We start from the raw sequence: 19,967 nt of genomic DNA, 5'->3' as shown, positions 1-19,967 counted from the left end.
ATTTTTGTTTTTTTACAATGAAGTCAGGTTAAAAAACTTAACCTCAAACTCACATATTTTCTATGTTCAATTAAGAATTGCAAAAAAAAACAAACAATTAAAGAGCAAATGTAGCTAAGTTTCCAAAATGTGTTAGAAGCCACTTAGCCAGTTACAACTTCAACTTCTTTTATTCATTTTGTACTTTCTTGTTTGTTGAATTTTAAATTCGCATATTTTTTTTTATTTAATCTCGCATATTTTTTTCTTTTTCATTTAATTTCTTTACCTACAGGGTTGGAGTTATATACAATGATCCGAAATAAACGCCTACTGCTTTTTTGTGGATGCCTATTCTTTGGTAGCATTTTTGTAATGATTTACCAACTTGATTCGGCACCACCAAACCGAATAAAAATGGAAACACACGATTCAGACGACCAAGCTGTCAAAGCCAAAATAAAACTCATGGAAGAAGATTTGACAATGAATAAGAAACTGTTGAAACAGGTCTATATATGTTTATTTTAATACTCCTATAGTAAATCAATATTGTGTTGGAATAGTTTATATATAAGACTTAATGAAATACCCAATTTGAAAAGAAAGTTATCTGTTCAGTATTGCTCCGCCTTGCGCCCTCATAGAAAGAGACTAATTTTTATGAATATTTTGCAACCTGAGGTTATACCAGCGGTTTCCTAACTGGGGTTTGTACAGCAGTTTCAGAGGGCTAGCAAGGAGAATTAGTCTTTAAGTTTTTAAACATTAGGCTTTAGTGAATGTTTTTAAACATTAGTCTATGTTTTAAATGTTATCTGTCATCATTATTGTATTTAGTTATGCTTTATTATTCGATCATATAGCGTGCTTTTTAATGTCTCTTGTGACAACATAAAGCAACTAAATTTTGCTGTACTACCGACTATTAGCGAATCGTTTGCATTAGACAGAATCGTGAATGCATAAGTGTACTACAAGAAACATGGGTCAACTGAAACTTGAATATATAGAGGGCTGCAAAATATCAAAATATTCGTAACGGCCCACCAGGAAAATTTTTTTTGAAAAAGTTTGGGAACCGCTGGGCTAGACAAACCAACCTACAATGTAGTTTATGGCTAAATAAAACAGCTGAAACACAGCTACAGAGGCTAAAGTTGTATATTCCCTATTTCCCTATATGACAGACGTCATGTGGATGAATGGCTATTCAGGTATAAGGCCTGAACTTTCTGTGGCTGTCTTGCTTAAATGCCTTGATTTTAGATACAGAGTGACATATCAGTAATATTGAAGAATGGAAATATCCATGATCCAAAGCAACGAAAAGAGTTTGAAAATCTTGTCAAACTTTCCAGTCGTCAACCTGCTGTTGCTGAGAAGGTTGCATCTATGTAAGAACATGTGCAAAAAATTGTTGTGGGGTATCTTTAATAAATAATCTACCAATGTTAACCTGAAATTGTAGTACTGATTAGATTATTTTATCTGCCTGAGTATATATAGAATTCAGCAATCTGAAACTAATGAATTTAAACCTAAAAATTATTTTAGCATCTTGCTTAAATTTTATGTTACACATTTAGCAGTAATTTGTTCAAACATAGTTGCAATTAGCAACTAATTATATTTCATTTATCACTAAAATTTGCCAGAGAAACATTATTGCATAGCACAAAATTTCTCAGTGAGGATTTTAACATTTGATTATCTTGTGCAAAAACCTTTCTAAGAACTTGATTGTGTAACGTGACTCCCACCTCCATTTGATATGTGTGCGTATTATGTAATATAGTTGTCCGATACTTGACATTTTTTTCCAATGCCCTATATTTTTGATTAAAAGTATCACAATCCGATCCAATACTAAATGACATCATTACTGTGCTAAGAACAAGAAAAATAACTGGTCTCAAAATGAAAATGATCAAAGGGATTTTATCTACCCCATGTTATTAACACTAGAATTACCGGTGCGGTCATTTTGCCTGCTTTTAATTTTCAATCGTTTATATCTCATCTTAGGTAACTGTTAGAATATTGAAACTTCCCGACTTTTTATAAGTCTAGAGCACCTTTTAGTATGTAAATTTTAGTTTATAAAAATAACTACAGTATAAGATAGGAATCGATTTGTCTTAAGTGTCCACCAGCAGTCATTTTGACCGTAAAGCAAATTCTAATTCCTCCATGATTAAAATCGCCTTAAATAATAACTATTTGTTTCGCTATTATTTTAAAACAACCGTGGCACAAATGCTGCAGTAGCTGGTAACAGTTAGTCATATGTGAGTTCATAATTTTGACTCAATAATTCTTATACAAATTCAATGGTTGTCGGATGCATAAGGCCAAAGCAATTCCAAACTAATGTGGACTGTCGACAAAATAAAATGCAAAAATGTGTTGTGGTTACTGTAGATTAGGTTACGGAAAGTGTACAAGTTGTGTTGCACTTGAATATGATTATTTTTCAATTCATTTCAATGTTCATGTTAGTTGTAAAAAAACAAATTCTCCTTACGTAGCTAAAAAGTAGGTTGAAAGCCAACACTGCATAAATTCATAGATATGGCTTCTAAAGTACATTTTAGAACATGGTATTATAAGCCTACAGTGATTAATCTCACACCTACAAAGGTTTAGGTTGCTCAATAGTAAAGGAAACTATGAAATAAATCTAAATTATTATGCATTTTTTTATTATACAAACAGTTATTTTGACTGTTTGCGGTAATTCTAGTGTTAATGGCATTAATAGGTTTAGTTACCTCCAGTTGTACTATTTATAATTAATTTCCATTTGCTGCATTGGATAGCAAATCATGGCTAAAATTGTAATAATAATTTGATATTATTGATACTATCTCTTGGCATTGGGTAATGGATATTGGCGCCGATCCGATATTTTGGACATCCCTAATGTACTTGCATAAACAATAATGGTTTATTTGTACCATCTTACAACACCAGATCCCACACCCGCCTAGAAAAAGATTATATGTTTAAAAGTTTTTTTAAACTTTGTTTTTATTTCTCATTTTGATGTCACTTATAAATTAGACTTTTAGTCTTCTTTTGGATCAATTTGTTAGTGGTAATTTTTTATATGTGTGTTTCATAGCTGTTAACACATAGAAACTAATGCAAATTTGAGTCATGTAGACATGCAGTGGTTTCTTTGTGCGATTTGTAATTGCAGAAACTGTTTACAGGTTAAATGTGACCAGTTTGAAAGACACCTGCCTAAATTTGCCATATGTTATTGGCAAATCAGATGTAAATATGCATATAATGTACGATAAACTCTCATTTGACGACAAGGATGGTGGAGTTTGGAAACAGGGATATCCCATATCTACATCTGACCAAGAATGGGTTGGCAGAAAGTTAAAAGGTATTTATTTTTTGTGACCAATGAAACTAAACTACTAATCCTTGTCACACATTATGTCAATGTTATAAAAAAGTCTATAACTTTGCATACTAGTAAGTTTTACTCAGCTGAAAGCTGCATTTAAATACAACAATTTCCATACTAGATTAGAACTCACTTAAATAGGAGCACAGATTATTTGTGAACAGAAGTTAATGAAAAGTGATGTGTTTTTCTAATTAACTCAATATATAGCATATGAACATTTTAATGATTGTTAACGTTGTGTAAATCACTATGTATATGAGTAATAGCAAAATGAGTTATTTACAGTTTTTGTTGTTCCACACTCACACAATGACCCTGGTTGGTTGAAAACTGTGGATCGATATTTCTTGGATCAGACTCAGCACATTCTTAACACCATAGTGGACTCCTTGATGGAAGACAGCAAAAGGTTGTAGTGTGTTAACCAATTTTTGACTTAAGCAGTGTTGTATTTGTATTAATATATATATATATATATATAAATGCATTATGTAGCCTACTTTAAATTAAAATGTCAAACTTTTTTTTGACATTACAGGATTTTAACTAAGTTTTAAAATTAGTCACTTAAAATTTTATTTTATGTTTTTGTGTAACCTTGCCTGGAATATTACTGCTGTGTCACTCATTACACCACATATACTTAAACAGTATTAGTACATCTGTTATGTATATGCCAGGGGTGGCCAACATGCAAGCTGCAAGCGGCTCTTCACCCAGTTATATGCGGCTCTTACGTTCCTGTTGATTTTTTTTAAATGTTTCGATTTTATTGGGTTAAGTTATGGATTATTGCCGGTTCCGACTCAGACTGTTTGCCTTAAGGCCATTGTATTTTTAGTAACACTTTTCAAACAAGATAAATGCCAAAAATATGTCCAAATAATATTGATAAACGACATTATATCAATGTGTAACTGATGTGGCCTTCATCACTCATGATGGCATGAGCATTTTCTGAAACGTTTGAACAATAAAGCATGTCGCTTTTTACATCTATTTTGGCCGTTATTTTCACCATTAAACTTATGAACAGATCCGTATAGAGTGTTCCAATAGTAATATATTTTTAAAAACATGATTTTGATTAACTCTATTTCTTGGTATGCAAAACGATATGAAGTAAAATTAGCATAAACTAGTATACAATATTTAATAACAATTGAAAAAAATTTTGCCCTTAAACCAACTGTTTTTTAATCTTCAAGGAGATTTATTTGGGCTGAGATGTCTTATCTGTCGATGTGGTGGAATATTGCCTCATCTGAAAGAAAAGAAAATATGAAGAAGCTTGTTAAAAACAAGCAACTGGAGATTGTAACCGGGGGCTGGGTAATGAATGATGAGGCAAACACACACTATTTTGCAATGATCGACCAGCTTATAGAAGGTATGCATTTGTAGGTAAAGTTTTGTAGATGAAGTATTTTTAATTAGAGTGGAGGCTTTTTTGAAATTTGTTTAACTTTGTTTTATTATGCAATAATATTATTTTTATGCGCTGATATTTTACATCATAGTGACTTATTTGTTCTTATCTGATATATTATTACTCTGCTTTAAAATTCTTCTTCCACCAACTCTATAGAAACACAGTTTGTTTGAAAAAATGTTTTTCATTCATTTTTTTTCTTTATTTTTTCTTTATATTAAGCTTTCTCTTATTTATTCGAAGGAAACGATTGGCTAAATCGCACACTGGGTATTATACCACGCAGTGGTTGGGCCATTGATCCATTTGGCCACACTCCAACGATGGCATACCTGTTGAAAAAGATGAAATTTGACAACATGCTTATTCAAAGGATTCACTATGAAGTAAAGAAGCAATTGTCAATTGAAAAATCGTTGGAGTTCAGGTAAATAATTAAAGAGTCTGTCATTGTGTCTTATATTGACAAAGAGTTCTCAAAATGAAATTTAATTAAAGAAAGCAGTATGTACCCTATTTGTTTGTGTTGTAGAACCATCTGGTGATGTAACTGTTAATCAAAAATTACCTTTTAACTTTTTGTATTATATTTAGTGCCAATGACATTGCCCAATGTTTTAAAAAAAGCTTACCTGAACTACCATTTGCCATTAGAACTTCTTGAAGTTTTAACCAATTTGTCCGTAATTGGTTAGTATAGTCTGCACATTTTGTTAAACATCTACATTTATGACTACAAGATGGAGACAGGAGTGGGATACTGACAGCAGCACGGATATGCCTTGTCACATGATGCCATTCTATTCCTACGATGTACCTCACACCTGTGGCCCTGACCCCAAAATTTGCTGCCAGGTTAGCTGTGCATATAGCTCGCTGCTTTCACAAGTAATCTTATTATTATCAATGTACAACAATATGTGGGGCTTAAACGTACAACCAGATTTTATATTTGCTTTGTTTTTCATTTTACATGCCCAAGTCTATAGCTAAACCTGTGCACAGTGTGCAGAGACTATTTTTTAAACTGCTCCATGGTATTTATTTGAATGTTTTTATGTTATTGTCAGTATCACAGATAATGTTGTTACATTTGTGCATGGTTATTTTACGAACCTACCTTTACAACAGACAAAGTAAAACAACTACAACCAGTTTGCCTTACTTCCTGTAACAAAGTCATGTTTGTGCATATAGTGACAAACTTATCAAAAATATGACCTTCACAAGCATACACATTTGTTATGTTATCTGGCCATTACATTACTAGTGGGCCAAGTTGGTTAGTACTGAACCAATCGACTTGTTTAACCGGGCACAGGAATATTTACCAATTTGTAATTTGCATTGGCATCAGTGGGTCTTGTCAAGTGTGTAACAAACGTAAAGCATCGACGTCTGAAGCAGTAGCTATAATATAACAGGTGGCACGCGTAAAAACTCTTGCTGCTTTTTTGCAAAATTTGCTTTATCATCCTTTTTCCTTGCAAGAACTCTGGCAGAACGTCGTTCCTGACTAGGGATGTCCCATTTTATTTCTGAATTTTACATCCGGAATTTAGGTTAAGTTTTACCGCCATGCGATTTTATATGAAATATCCTCATTGCTGTGGGTAAAGAAGTGAATAAAATTAAAACGTACCTAATCAAAGAATAAGTTTTTTTATGAAACATCCCTCCTCTGGTTGAAGACGCTCATTGGTTTTTGAATCATGTTGTAACAACTCATATAGATTATTATGTATCGAACCGGCCAACAGGCATCGGTTTCAAATTGGTAATATCGAACATCCTGATTACCGAATGCCCAAAATCAACCGGCCTTCATATTGTCGTCCTTAGTTCGACTTCGCCCGTCTGCCAGGCTTCAAGCTCAACTGCCCCTGGAAAGTCCCGCCTCGCTCCATCGACCACCAAAACGTAGAGGAGCGCTCACGAACACTGCTCGACCAGTACCGCAAGAAGTCCAAGCTCTACAAGTCCGACACGCTGCTTGTGATTTTGGGCGACGACTTTAGATACCAGCAGGTGAGTTGAGTGACTTTACCGTTGGTTGTTAAGCCGCCGCTAATTCATTCACCAGTCCGAAGTAGCGTGGTGTTTTGTCAGTTACTATCACCAGTCGCCATGCAATGTTTTTTCTTTCCCGATATCCTTGTCTACTATTGTAGTAGACAAGCTAGCGTTATTGTCAAAAGCGCATGCCACTTTAAATTTGACATAAATCTTGCTGTGTTTTTTTGTTTGTTAACGTGTATGTTATTAATTGAATAAAATGTGCAAAATTATTAGCGAAAGGTGAACACTGCGAAAATTGTCATATACTTTAAATTTCATCAATTTTGTTTAGACTTGTATACAACTGAATTTTTTTATCTTTTTGGTCCTTTAAGAAAACTCTGTAGTGTGTACAATCAAAGGTATAAATTTAATCAAATTTTAATTTGGACACCAAAATAATAAATTACACTTTTTTATAGTAAACTTGCAAGTGTGATTTGCTAAGCTTTACAAAACTAATTTAAAATCGAAAGGTAACCTTTTTTAATTAAACATTGTTCTTAAATCCACGAAAAAACTCATAAATAGGTTAAAGCTTACAGCAAGTATCCTGTCGACCGAAAAAAATCAATAAAAACCAGCCTCTGAATTGACTTTCCCCTGTTTTTGCTGCAGAAAAGTGAAGCCGACGCCCAGTTCACCAACTATGCGCGATTGTTCGAGTACGTCAACTCGCACTCGGAGTTGAACGCCGAGTTTCAGTTTGGGACCCTGTCCGAGTATTTTGACGCCATGAAGTCTGAGATAGGCGGGGAACAAAAGTAAGTCATCGCATTGACTGGTACAATTTATTTTTAACTTAACTCATGGTAATTCATTGTTATTTAACTTGCCTTTTTGCCTGGAAAAAAACATGTGTTTCATGTATATTTGTTGAAAAAATGCAGAACAGGTACAGTGCATTTGACAATCTTTATAAATACTTATCGGGTAAAAAATGTGGTGGATATTCGCTCAAAGTCCTTGTCCTAGCTCAGCCTCTTTGATTAAATCATTTATCATTTGTACAGGAGAAAATATAACAGCAAAACTCTTAGATCAGTAACATTTGTCGGTCGTACACCCGAAATACTCACTTTTTGTATCTTAAAACTCGCAGCTTGCCGGCGCTTACCGGTGACTTCTTTACTTACGCTGACCGCGAGGATCACTATTGGAGCGGCTACTACACGTCGCGGCCATTCCACAAGATGCAGGTGTGCAACTTTAGATTAAAAAAATTATTTAAGTCTTAGGATATTTTCCTTGATCTCTGTTGCTGTATGTGGTCACCAGTTAAAACTCTAGGGAGCAAAGAGTTAAAACAACTGTTCAACAAATTCGCGTATGATTATCATTGCTATATTAGTATATTATATGGCCGAAAATTTATTTTCGGGACATATCTTGTTTTTGCCCGAAAATGTTTCAGACCGATTTTTGTCCGGAGCTTTATAGAAAAAATATGCATCGTAGAACTTTCAAATTTTCAGACATGACGTAGACTGGTATGAAGGTGCAATGTTTATGAGGCTGCACCCCTAGGTGCCTTTGACTGGGGGGCAAAAACCTGAAATATTGCGTTTTAGCTTTCTGTAGCTAACGACTGCCATCTAGCAGCAGAAAAACTTCCATACAGAATTCGTTCATATTCGCTTGCTTTGTCCAGCTCGTGAAGTGACGAAGCGTCTGGACGCCTGCTGCGCTTTATTGGCCCGCGCGTATGACTTTCATTGTGCCGTGTCCAAAACTGGGCGCGTGCGACTTGCATTTTAAAAAGAGGCTTCTCTTTAGTAAAATTACAAAATGCTTTTAAGAAACAACATATTCTACCGCCGCGAATTTAAATGCGAAATTTGGTGGCAATATACACCTCTCTCTATCTTTGCACCTGTTTCGCATGTTACCAATCCAACATATCAACACCAGGCTTACGCAACTGTAAATTGTATGTTGATATGTTGGAATAAAGCAACATACGAAACAGGTGCAAATAGCAGATATTCTCCAAATGCGATTTTTTCAAATATTCTCCAAATCGTATATCATTTTGTTGTCGCGGTAATACACAAAGGGGTAAAGCCGTGAATAAACTTTCACCCACCGTACAATTAACGTAGGGAAGCATTGCGAGTAGGGATGTTCAAACCAGAATATCGGCGACTCATTTATAATGCTTGCTTTAAATGCGGCATAGCAAACCATAGGCGTTTAACCATTTTAGGTCTTTAAGAGAATGATAATATTTGCTTTTCAAACACGTAAGCTGGTCAATGTAATAAAATGGCCATACGCATTATCTACGTAAATTTTTTTATCAAATATATGTTTCGATCATTCCCCAAAATCTACGCCATATTTGAACCCCTTTCGCTTCAATCAAAGGCTTAAATTAAGTGGGGAAATTTTCGGCACATATCTGTTTTTGCTTGCAGAAACAAGTTAAGGAAAATAAAAAACAAAATATATAATATAAAATACAAAAAAATGAATATCAAAAAAGAAATTGAAAAAAAAAATAAAATCAATTAAAAAATTAAAATAAACACTGCCCTGAAAATATACCCCATGACAAAATATACACCAACCGCACCCCCGTCTAGTTATTATATATTATTTTGGCTGGATAAAAATTTGTATACTTTGCTCAGCAGCCTGTCAAACAGGCAAGACAATCTTAAAATCGACGATCAATTTTTACATTTGTGACCAATTTATGCAAACCTAATGGTGACACCAGGTTAGAGTATTTTGGGTTAGCTTAGTTGCACCCTCTATAACAGGGATTCCCAACCTTTTTACGATCTCGTACCACTTGGACGCTCTGTACAGCCACGTGTACCACTTCTTGCAGAACAACTAGTTTGATCGAATCGTATTTTTATCTATTTTTAGCTTACAACTAGCAATATTCAACGCTATTTGTGAATTAAGCTATAAATCGGTAGATTATACCTATCAAGTGCAATCGTTTGACATAATTAACGCCCACTGTTCAACAGCGTTGTACGTTTACAGAGCAACTGTGCTCCTTGACATGACCCTTACGTAACAATAAGAGTTGTCTTCGGGGATTTATTTATGTATACAAAACCAGATATACAAAATATAAAGTTATAAATCCAGATTTTGTCAAAAAAACAGAAGCTACTTGCGTACCACCTGAAAAACCTTCGTACCACTAGTGGTACGCGTACCACAGGTTGGGAACCCCTGCTCTAGAATCTAGATAGTTGAATTTATGGTTTATTTATTTATTATCCTTGATAAACCCGTATTTCATTCTTACTAAAGTGCCGTTTGGGTTCAAATGTTTCATGCGTTTAGTGTAGCGATAAAGTTTATTTTCTTCAGGATCGAGTCCTCGGTTCACACTTGAGGGCAGCAGAGATTATATTCTCTTTGGCGCTCCAAGTGGCCAGGTCGTCAGGAATTGAATCACAGTATGCCACGGACTTGTACCCGTAAGTGGCGGCGCTATAATATATTTAATCCAAAAACAAATAGATTTATCAGTTCTTATACAATGATATATGAATAAAAATAAGTTATCAACCGAATTGTTTTCTCTGAAAACCCTTTTGCACTGCTTGCCTGTCGCTATTTGTAGATTTCCATGTAACATGATTAAGTGCTTGTCGTTGAATATTTATATTGTGTTAGTCTGCAATTTGCGTATCGTTGGAATGGCGATAACAGTGCAAAATGTTTCACCAGTCGATTTCTACAACTAGAAGTGTTGGAACATGCTTAGATAACGATATAAACAATAGACATAGTAATAACATTATTATTTTATTCACTTACACCAGTCGGCTTGCCCCTAATTATAAGACTTGCCTAGGCAAGTAAGCATCCTAGTTGGAATCAAGCTTTTAATCCAGCTCCAAACTCATTTTAGGCTGCTGATAGGTGCACGTCGCAACCTCGGCCTGTTTCAGCACCACGACGGTATCACCGGCACCGCGAAAGACCCGGTGGTCGTCGATTATGGAACGAGACTCATGCGTAGCGTTAGTGATTTGAAGAAGGTTAGAGAAACACGTGTGTTGCTAGTCCTAGTCACGCGGACGCGTTCTAGTATTGTTTTGGCTAAAATACTAGGTTATTTTGCAGTTAAAGCGTAATGCACAGTTTCTACAACTCCAGCAATACTATATTTTGCTTTTAAACAACATAAGCACGATTTTCTTTAAAATTAATTATCAACATTTCCTTCGTTGGAACACATTGCCTGCCCTTGCTTCATATGAGAAAGTTTATATATACCCCACATTAGAAAATCAATAGGTGTGTCACTAAAATTAATATATTATTAAATCTAGTAGTTCAACATATCATCATTTCATTTATTCTAATTTATATAGCATTTGTTAGATGCTAGTGATTTAGGTAAATTCTCTTGTTTAGTCAAAATTTGGGTTTAGACCTACACCGATATGTAAAGAACTTTATTTTTGAAAGGTGATGGTCAAGAGCGCAGAGCTTTTACTTCGTACTCTTCCGAACGAGTACGACTCGAAGGCCGAGGTACTTGACTTCGATGAAGTCTACTCGGTCCAGAACTCACCCCCAAATCCGAAAGTGATTCAGCTGGGCGAGGAGGGTTCTAGCGCTTCAAGAAAAGTGGTTTTCTACAACTCTCTGTCCTACGATCGATCTGGTAAATGTTAATGGTTACTACCGAAAACTGTTTACAGTTTATTTGTCGCTATAACTGCGAACACAGTATCACAGGATCAATGAAAAAAAACAAAAAACAAGTGGCTGACCAGTTATTTTACCCTAAAGTTAAGGAATTTAGGTTTAAACAAAAATAATAAATAGTAGCGATTAAAGTAACGAAGACTGAAGGCAATAATATTGTAAAGGGCTTTTTCGTATTGAAATCGCTATATTAAGTGGAATACGAGTATATTTTTATCGTGTTACAATAAAACTCTTTAAAAAATCGAAATGCCTTTTTTACGTTTTTTCAGCAACATATTAAATGATTTTGTCAAAAACTGTTGGTTGTTTCACCTGCCCAGGTATCGTCCACTTGTTCGTGACGTCACCCCACGTCGAAGTGATGACGTCATCCGGCCACGTCGTAAAGTCCCAAGTGAACTTAGTCTGGCAAGACGCCGTTGGTTCGAGTTCGGAACGATTTGAACTGCTTTTCTTGGCGAAAGTTCCCAGCCTTGGTCTGAGCACCTATTCGTTGAGGTATGTTCCCCTGCCTTAGCTTGGACCCGCCTTTTAAATACGTTTGAAAATTTCTAATGTCCAATATAAAACTTTTATATATATATTATTTTGTTTTTGTTACATTTAAAGCAGTTTAAAAAATCTCGTATGTAAAGTATTTATTTCAGTATAAAAGTTACAATTATCACCACCAAGTGTTATGTGCTGTAAGGTAGTCTTTTAATACATCGGTTAAGGTGTGGTTAGCGAGAGGCTTTGCACCTATTTTTAACCACTGTCCCTGAAAACATCCCTGTTTTTTGGCAGGTTCAAACGAGACAACGCCCAAAACACGCCCTCCTCGGTGCACATCTTCAACCAACCAACAAGCGTTGAGTCACGTGACGGCATGTTCTCTGTGGCGCCTGGTAGCGGCGATGAGATCCGGCTCGAGAATGGAGTGATTGTCGCCAGTGTGTCATCACAAAGTGGATCGTTACAGTCCATCACCAATCTTCACGACGGTTCTGTTACCAAAGTAAGATTTTTATAATTGTTTCCATTATACAAAAATGAAAAATGCAAACTGGCATTTAATTTTCATCTAAATCAGTGGCTCTCAAACTGGGGTCCGCGTTCATTTTGCGGTCCGCGAGACAATTTTCTGAGACCACGAAGCACCCAACAAAAAATCAACAAGACAATACTAAATACGGTATCAACAAGCCTATCTAAGACTGCAAGTGCACCCGTCCGATTTGATACAATTAAAAACAACCTGTTATTTAATGTTTATTTGTGTATATTTTAAGGGGACCGTGAGCAATTTAAAAAATTACTAGGGGACCGTTGCGTATTTTTTTAGAAAAAGTTTTGAGAACCACTGATCTAAATGGTTCAGTTTCGGTGTTTTAAACGCATCGGTACAATATACGCATGTTTAGTGTTTTCACATCTCGTTTACAGTTATTTGCTTTTATACCATGCAACAAATTTTGTACACGTGCAGAGATTTTACGTTTTTCCTGTTAAAGACAACATGTAACAGTTGATGCTGTTTTTCTCTTGCTGTAGGTTAACATTGGGACTTTAATATAACTTTGGCTTATTTAGATCTACTAGCAGTGTTCATGGTAGGTTGGTCCTTAAAATTCATTGAACTAGAAATGCATCCAAAATACAGGTGTCCTTTAAACCAAATAGTTGTAGATGTTTGTTATCAGACTGAGGTGGAGTGTCGTACATCCGCCACATTGAACCGAGTCCAAGAAATTTAAAAAATGTTAGTTTGACTTATTGACTAGCAAGTGCGCAACTTATTTATCATTGCCCATTAAACATCTATTGATTTCTATTAGAATATTTAGTAAACTTCAAATTCCACAAAGCGGTTTCACACGATTAATAACCGAACCTTTGGTTGCAGATTCTTCTCGAGTTCACCAACTACGCCTCTCGCATGTCGAAGGATAAGAGCGGAGCCTACCTCTTTTTGCCGGCAGGTGCCGCCCAACCCCACGTTGCCCCCAGCCACCGACCGGTAATACGTCACGTTAAGGGACCGCTGACGTCAGAGGTGCACGTCATGCTGCCCAACGTCGTTCACCGGTAAGTCGCCTCTTTTTTAATAGCTTTAAACCAGGGGTTCCTAACCTGGGGGCCATAAGCATTTTTCAATGGGGGGGGACTTAGAAATTATTTTTTTAATTCATTATTTTTAAGTCTACTTCACTATAACAAAAGATTGAAATACTAGTACAGCAATAAGCTGCTTCTTGATCTTGAGTTTACTTTCTTTGTTTTACTTTTAGAGCTAAAAAAATTAATATTTTAAATTTTGCGACCTGCTACCTCTGCTAAAAGCAGGAAATATGATGAAAATTAAATATGATGAAAATTAACCAGCAATCAAGACATTGTCAGAGCAAAAACTCAACCATTACATTAACTGAATATTTAATATTTAATGTACTATCATGTTTATTGTGTGTTGTTTTTATTTTATCATTCAAACTACCGGTTACTGTATAAACCAGTTTTTTTTTAATTATAATGATATTTCTTTTTTTAAAAAAGGTTGTTAAACATAGGGGGAGCATTGATTTCTCAAAATTTTCAAAGGGGCCACGGTGTAAATAGGGTTGAATCCCCCTGCTTGAAATCATAACAAAATAATTAGAGATCCGATATCCATTTTTTGGACCGATACCCGATTTTTTACAATGTTTTAACAGATATCCGATACCGATACCGATTTTTTTATATACCTGGGAAATGTTCAAACTTGAATAAATTGATAATGAAATCCTAATAATTTTTTAGTTTATACACCTTTATTAATTATTAAACTATTATTTTGCATATTAACTTGGCATGATGCTACAACCAAAATGTTTTTCATTAAAAAAATTGACAAGTTGTTTGTTGTTCAGGAAAAATTGTATCATATTTTTGTACTAAAATATCGGCAAAAGTATCGGCCTACATTTACCGATACCGATATATCGGTAGAAGCCAAGTATCGGCCGATATTATCGGTAAACCGATATATCGGTCTATCTCTAAAAATAATCATTTATTCCTAAAACGTATAGCCAATTAGCACAATTGAAAATATTCTCTTCGTATGTAAGAGATAAAACGTATATAGATAAACAAGAAAGACATTCATATAATGTTTAGTTTTGTTTTTTTATATCAAAGGCAAAAAAACAGAAATTGCAGTGTTTTCGGGACAATTTAGATTTGTGACAATATATGTATCTGTTAATGTTCATACATGCGTGTGCATTGTGCAATAATGACAAAGTTTGTGAACGAATCCATGCAGTACAGCACATGGTAAACCTGCGTCGCACACATTTCAACGCTTTTCTGTACGGATACAAACTTGTTTGTGATAAAGCAGTTTTGTCTAATTAATGATTAAATTCGTATATAAAACAAGACCAGGCTTCAAAATTGTAAAATGAAAATCACACAACAACAAATTTACTTTAACCCACTCGAATTGGGCGCAATACCACAGCTTGTGAAACCCAAGTAACAGACACCTAAACTCAGTTAATTTTTATCTTACGAACTCACAATCTATTACTATGCAGCCTTGCAGTGTACTCCGGCGACGCAAGCAGCGTTCAGAACCTGGGTCTTCACGTCACAAACTTGGTCGACGTCAGAACAGGTCAGGACAACAAGGAGCTGGCCATGCGACTGACCTCTGACCTCGAGTCGGGCTCCAGCTTTTACACTGACCTCAATGGCTTCCAAATGCAAGCTCGCACCACTTACGCCAAGCTGCCGACCCAGGCAAACTTCTACCCCATGCCCGCCATGGCCTACATCCAGGACCGTAGGAAAAGGTCGGTGTTTACGTTTGATCGATTTGCTGTTGTTTGATGCTTGGTATATCAGATACTTTCCTTATGTAGACATCGCATTTGAAATTCCAGCATCTATTTCATGAATAACTAAAGGTTGTAAGGCTAATCCGGGTAAACTACTACCTGTGTTAAAAGAGGATAAATCTTTATTTAAGTCGCTCTTCATTGTCCGGCCTGCCACAACATATCCTGTTTCTTATGCGGCTCCCAGTGAAAAATAAGTGCCCAACCCTGTTGTAGGGTAACTACCTATAAGCTTACGTATTGTTTTGTTTGGATGTTCTTATTCAGCATTACCTCTTCAATTCACCACTAGGTAAATATCAACAAATGCAGACAAACTTTCTTGATCTGTAGCTGGAAAGCAGGTGGAACTGTTTTCAAATTGTATTAAAACCTTGACAAGCTTTCGCACGACCGTGCTTTATCAGGTCAAAGTAGAAAAATTTCAACCTGATAAAGCACGGTTGTGTGATAGCTTGTTAGGATTTAATACCAATTGTCGTCAAACCGTGCCACCTGATCCGGGTTTAGAATTAAACCAATATGGCTATGGACTGATCTGAAACAAATGTCCAATCAAAGTTTTTACTTTAACCCTCTTTGGCAGATTGTCTATTTTCACCGGACAACCGCTAGGCGTCGCGTCACTCGCTACCGGCCAGCTTGAAGTAATCATGGACCGTCGTCTTATGCAGGACGACAACCGGGGCGTGGGTCAGGGGGTCAAGGATAACGTACCCACCCCCGAGCGTTTCGTCATACTTGTCGAAAAATGGGGAGAAAGTGCTGACGTCAGCAAGGTCCAGGCGAAGCTCAGTTACCCGTCCCTTGCCGCCCACAAGTTGTCATGGGAACTCTTGCACCCGGTGCGCCCTATGCCAGTCGTCACGACTGATGACGTAACCATGCGCGACGGTTATTCCCCGTCGCCCGAGCTGCCCTGTGACGTGTTTGTGTTGAACAAGCGCGCTACACATGACGTCGTTCTACCTCTGCCCACCCACGAATCGGCTTTGCTGCTTCACCGCGTGGGCTACGAGTGCGACCTCGACTCGTGGAAGCTCTACAGAGCGACTTGCCCTGCCGGCGAAAGCGATGACGCCATTGCGGTGACGTCACTCTTTTCGGCAAAGAGCGTTTGTGAGACGTCGCTGTCGCTGCAGCACGCCTGCAAGAACTTGCCGGCCGGCGAAAAGGTCCGATTGAAGCCGATGGAGATAAAAGCCTTTAAAATGCGCATGACATCATAGGTATGCACTGACGCGATATTTCTGACACGAGCCGAAGACTCATAGACCCCGACTGTGACGTTACAACTTCAAAATATGTGCTTTTGACCCTCCGGGCACTGCCCGTGGTCTACGTACTGGGTTTAGGAACCGTCTACTTATTTAAACAAATATTTTCCTTGCTATTACATTTTCGTTCTCACTTTTTGGTATAAAGTATAGATTCGTTTGACTGTATTTTGAGCAATGGTGGTTTCTCATTTAGTACTGTGTTTTGTTTGGTTAATGTAAAGTAGTTTTTTAAATCTATTGTTGAGTTGGTTTTAATGAACAAATCCTAAAATGTCTGTTGGCAGGCTAAGTGCTTTTTATTTTGTTTTCTCGGTTTGTGTATCTATGTATATTTAATGTAATGCAAGTTATATCTTGGTTGAAGTGCCTGCTGTTTAGTTCTTTTTCTCTACACGGTCAATATTGGTTGGTATTTATTGCGTGTCTGCCGTCAATATATGGCAACTTTATGAGCTACGTAACTCTTTTGCTTCAAAGCAATGTAAATATTGACCTGTTATTTTACTCGTTGCAATACAATGCCATGGGTATTTATAATTTATTTAAAAGCTGTTAGAGTTATATTTGATTGTTTCATCGGCCCCAAGTATTGTTGACAGAATATCAACATTTTTTCCTTGTTAAATAAAACTTATTTATTTTGTTTCAATAGGCGAGTAGCTATTTTTGCTTGCCACATACCTGTTTTTCAATTGTTTTTGCTTTAAAATAGATTTTATCCGCAAATTTATATTAACAAGCAATTAAGATTATTCTATTTGTTGTGTCTATTTGTACAAACTCAAAGTTTTATTGACTCCATATATTTTGTGATTGTAAAAAAATGCACAGTTGTCTTTTAAATAATTGTAGTAACACGCAGCTATCTGTCACTTTGGTCATATAAGTGATTAAGCATTTTATAAAAGACTAAGATGTGTGAAAACTACTGTACTGAAACAACACGTTTTAGGCAAAGCTGCAATATAACAATACTATGTTGCTTGTATTTGACGAATCTTGCACTTATTTTCAGGTTCGTTTGAATATTGGGACTGTTTATACTGGCAATATCGCTGTTTGCCTCATACAATTTCTTATATTGCAGCTATCTATTTACACCTGGTTACGGCATAATATCTTAAAATAGAATAATATCTTCACTATATTATATTACATTCCATTTCAAAATCGGAATGTATTTAACTTGCAACACATTTGGAATATAATTAAAAACAATTTTTTGTATTAAAAACGATAGTACATGTGTTTTTTATCAAGTAGAAGTTGCGCATTAACACCGATTAGCAAGAATAGGAAATGCAACACTTGTCCCCGAGAGCAGTTGTAGTCAGCGAAACAATAGTTTATTTGTGTTAATAGAGTACCATATTTAAAGAACGCGCTTAAACCGTAAAATAGACTTTTCTTTCGTAAACAAGTTGGTCTCCCGAACATCCAAGCCTACCAAGAGAAGGCTCGATTAAAACCCAACTCTTCCAAGCGTGTATTAACGACCATCTCTTTTTATTGTATGCGTCAAGCAATCAATCTGTGTCAAGGTTTACTGCTTCTCCAAATGCTATCCTGATAAAATTATTCGTCAATACAATGTGTGCTATCTGCAAATGCCAACTAACGCCCTTGCCTGTTTATCATCAACGCTTGCGATTTCATGTTTACAATTTGGTGAATGTGTGTTTGATCTCTCAGGGCGGAGATTTGTTTTCTAATTGTCCTTCAATGATGTTTACTATAACGTAAGGATTTCAGTTTAGCTTCTGATATTACAAACTATAGTCGCACGTTGTTGACTTTGTCATATTAATATTCCAAATATGGATGTAGAATTTGTGGGTGTGTTGTCAGTCAAAACAAATTGCGTTTTATCGTCTCGCCAAATCCCAAAAGTTGCTGTATTTTGAACGTTGATGTTTTTTGCTGTGCTCCCTAAATAAATATATTATTTGAACAAGATTGATTTTCTTCTTTGAACGACGAATTTCCCCTGTACTGAAAAATGTTAACCATTTGAAAGCATTTTAATTGCAATTTATTGAAAAAATAGAGTACTTGATCAAATACTATCGATTTTAAGATCAGAGAAACATTAAGCGTAGACTATAGGGTTTGGTTCAGTTTTCGAAAATGTATGTTTTTTCCCATTATATGGACAAAATTAACGACCTATGAACAATCAAAAAAGTCTTCATCGTATATTGCAATCCTTGTGTACCCTGCGATCCTTGTGATCCTGTATATTTTAGATGAACCCTTTTCAAGTGATAAATGAATGTTGTTATCTATTTGTCTTTTGGTCCGATTATAATGAGAAAAGGGCTTGATACCCCGTTATTGGAATTCACCCAGGATTATTTTATGTCGTACAATACTATAGGATATTACGGAATCAGCCAGTTAAACTGACATTTGCAGTTTTTAATTTGACTTCATAGGTTACCTGTTACACCTGTATATTTCAACAGGTTAGACATGACCACCGTGCTATCTGAACTCCACCAAATCGAAACTAAACAAACTGTCATAGCATTTTAAAGTGCATACTGTCAGGTCGCTTATAGATTTATTGTTCATTCACATAATTTAGCATAGCTCGCTTTCAATAAAAGAGCTTACAGCGCAGTAAAAACGGGTCTCGCAAGTAAGGCATACATCAGTTGACTGTAGTGTTTAATCCAACAGCAGCGTGACACTATATAGCACAAGAGCGACTGCGATGGAGATTAGCTGAGTCGAATGTCGGCTAGATTTGCCAGAACGGCCACGAAAGGAAATGAGTATCTAGGTGAAATATTTAACACTTTACCAGGCGAACACGCTATAATTACAAGCACAAACAGACATGCGTCGTTTCTTTACATCATTTCCTTCCTCCCTGGAAAACGAAAAAGGTCTCGAGCAGTTCGTTGGGCCGCGCTTCTTCTTTAAAATGTTCCCAGGATCCGATTACAAGTCGACCAGCAAACGCAGAATGTTTGACATTTGTATAATATCGATCCAGCACGTATTGGAAATCGTGGTGTTCAATAGAGGGAAATATGTTCATGAATTCCTTATCTTGGCGGCAAACGGACAATTCCAGGGGTAGCTGATCGTACGACACGATGCAAGTCTGAAATGGTACTTAAAAGGCACAATAAACAACAATGCAAAACACTTTTGAATAGCCTATAATGCAGAAAATTATCGTCTTAAAACGCAGTTCGAATTTCAAATCGCAAAACTGAAGTTAG

At 36.1% G+C, this 19,967-nt stretch overlaps 1 protein-coding gene across 1 annotated transcript; it reads left to right on the top strand.

Moving 5' to 3' along the window:
- The first annotated feature begins 133 nt into the window (after positions 1 to 133).
- Positions 134 to 18,658, top strand: LOC146133213 (alpha-mannosidase 2x-like). Its single transcript, XM_083397543.1, has 18 exons — positions 134 to 489; positions 1,249 to 1,376; positions 3,198 to 3,379; positions 3,692 to 3,815; positions 4,615 to 4,796; positions 5,082 to 5,265; positions 5,579 to 5,693; positions 6,681 to 6,866; positions 7,515 to 7,660; positions 7,999 to 8,095; positions 10,233 to 10,342; positions 10,780 to 10,909; positions 11,343 to 11,541; positions 11,909 to 12,086; positions 12,375 to 12,585; positions 13,474 to 13,655; positions 15,152 to 15,409; positions 16,041 to 18,658. The coding sequence occupies exons 1-18, from the start codon at positions 292 to 294 to the stop codon at positions 16,681 to 16,683; spliced, it is 3,453 nt and encodes a 1,150-aa protein (XP_083253669.1). The 5' UTR covers positions 134 to 291; the 3' UTR covers positions 16,684 to 18,658.
- Positions 18,659 to 19,967: the final 1,309 nt, after the last annotated feature.

The sequence above is a fragment of the Ascidiella aspersa genome, chromosome 9, assembly GCF_963924565.1.
Source record: "Ascidiella aspersa chromosome 9, kaAscAspe10.2, whole genome shotgun sequence".
Lineage (NCBI taxonomy): Eukaryota > Metazoa > Chordata > Ascidiacea > Phlebobranchia > Ascidiidae > Ascidiella > Ascidiella aspersa.
This window is presented reverse-complemented; position numbering and strand designations above follow the sequence as displayed.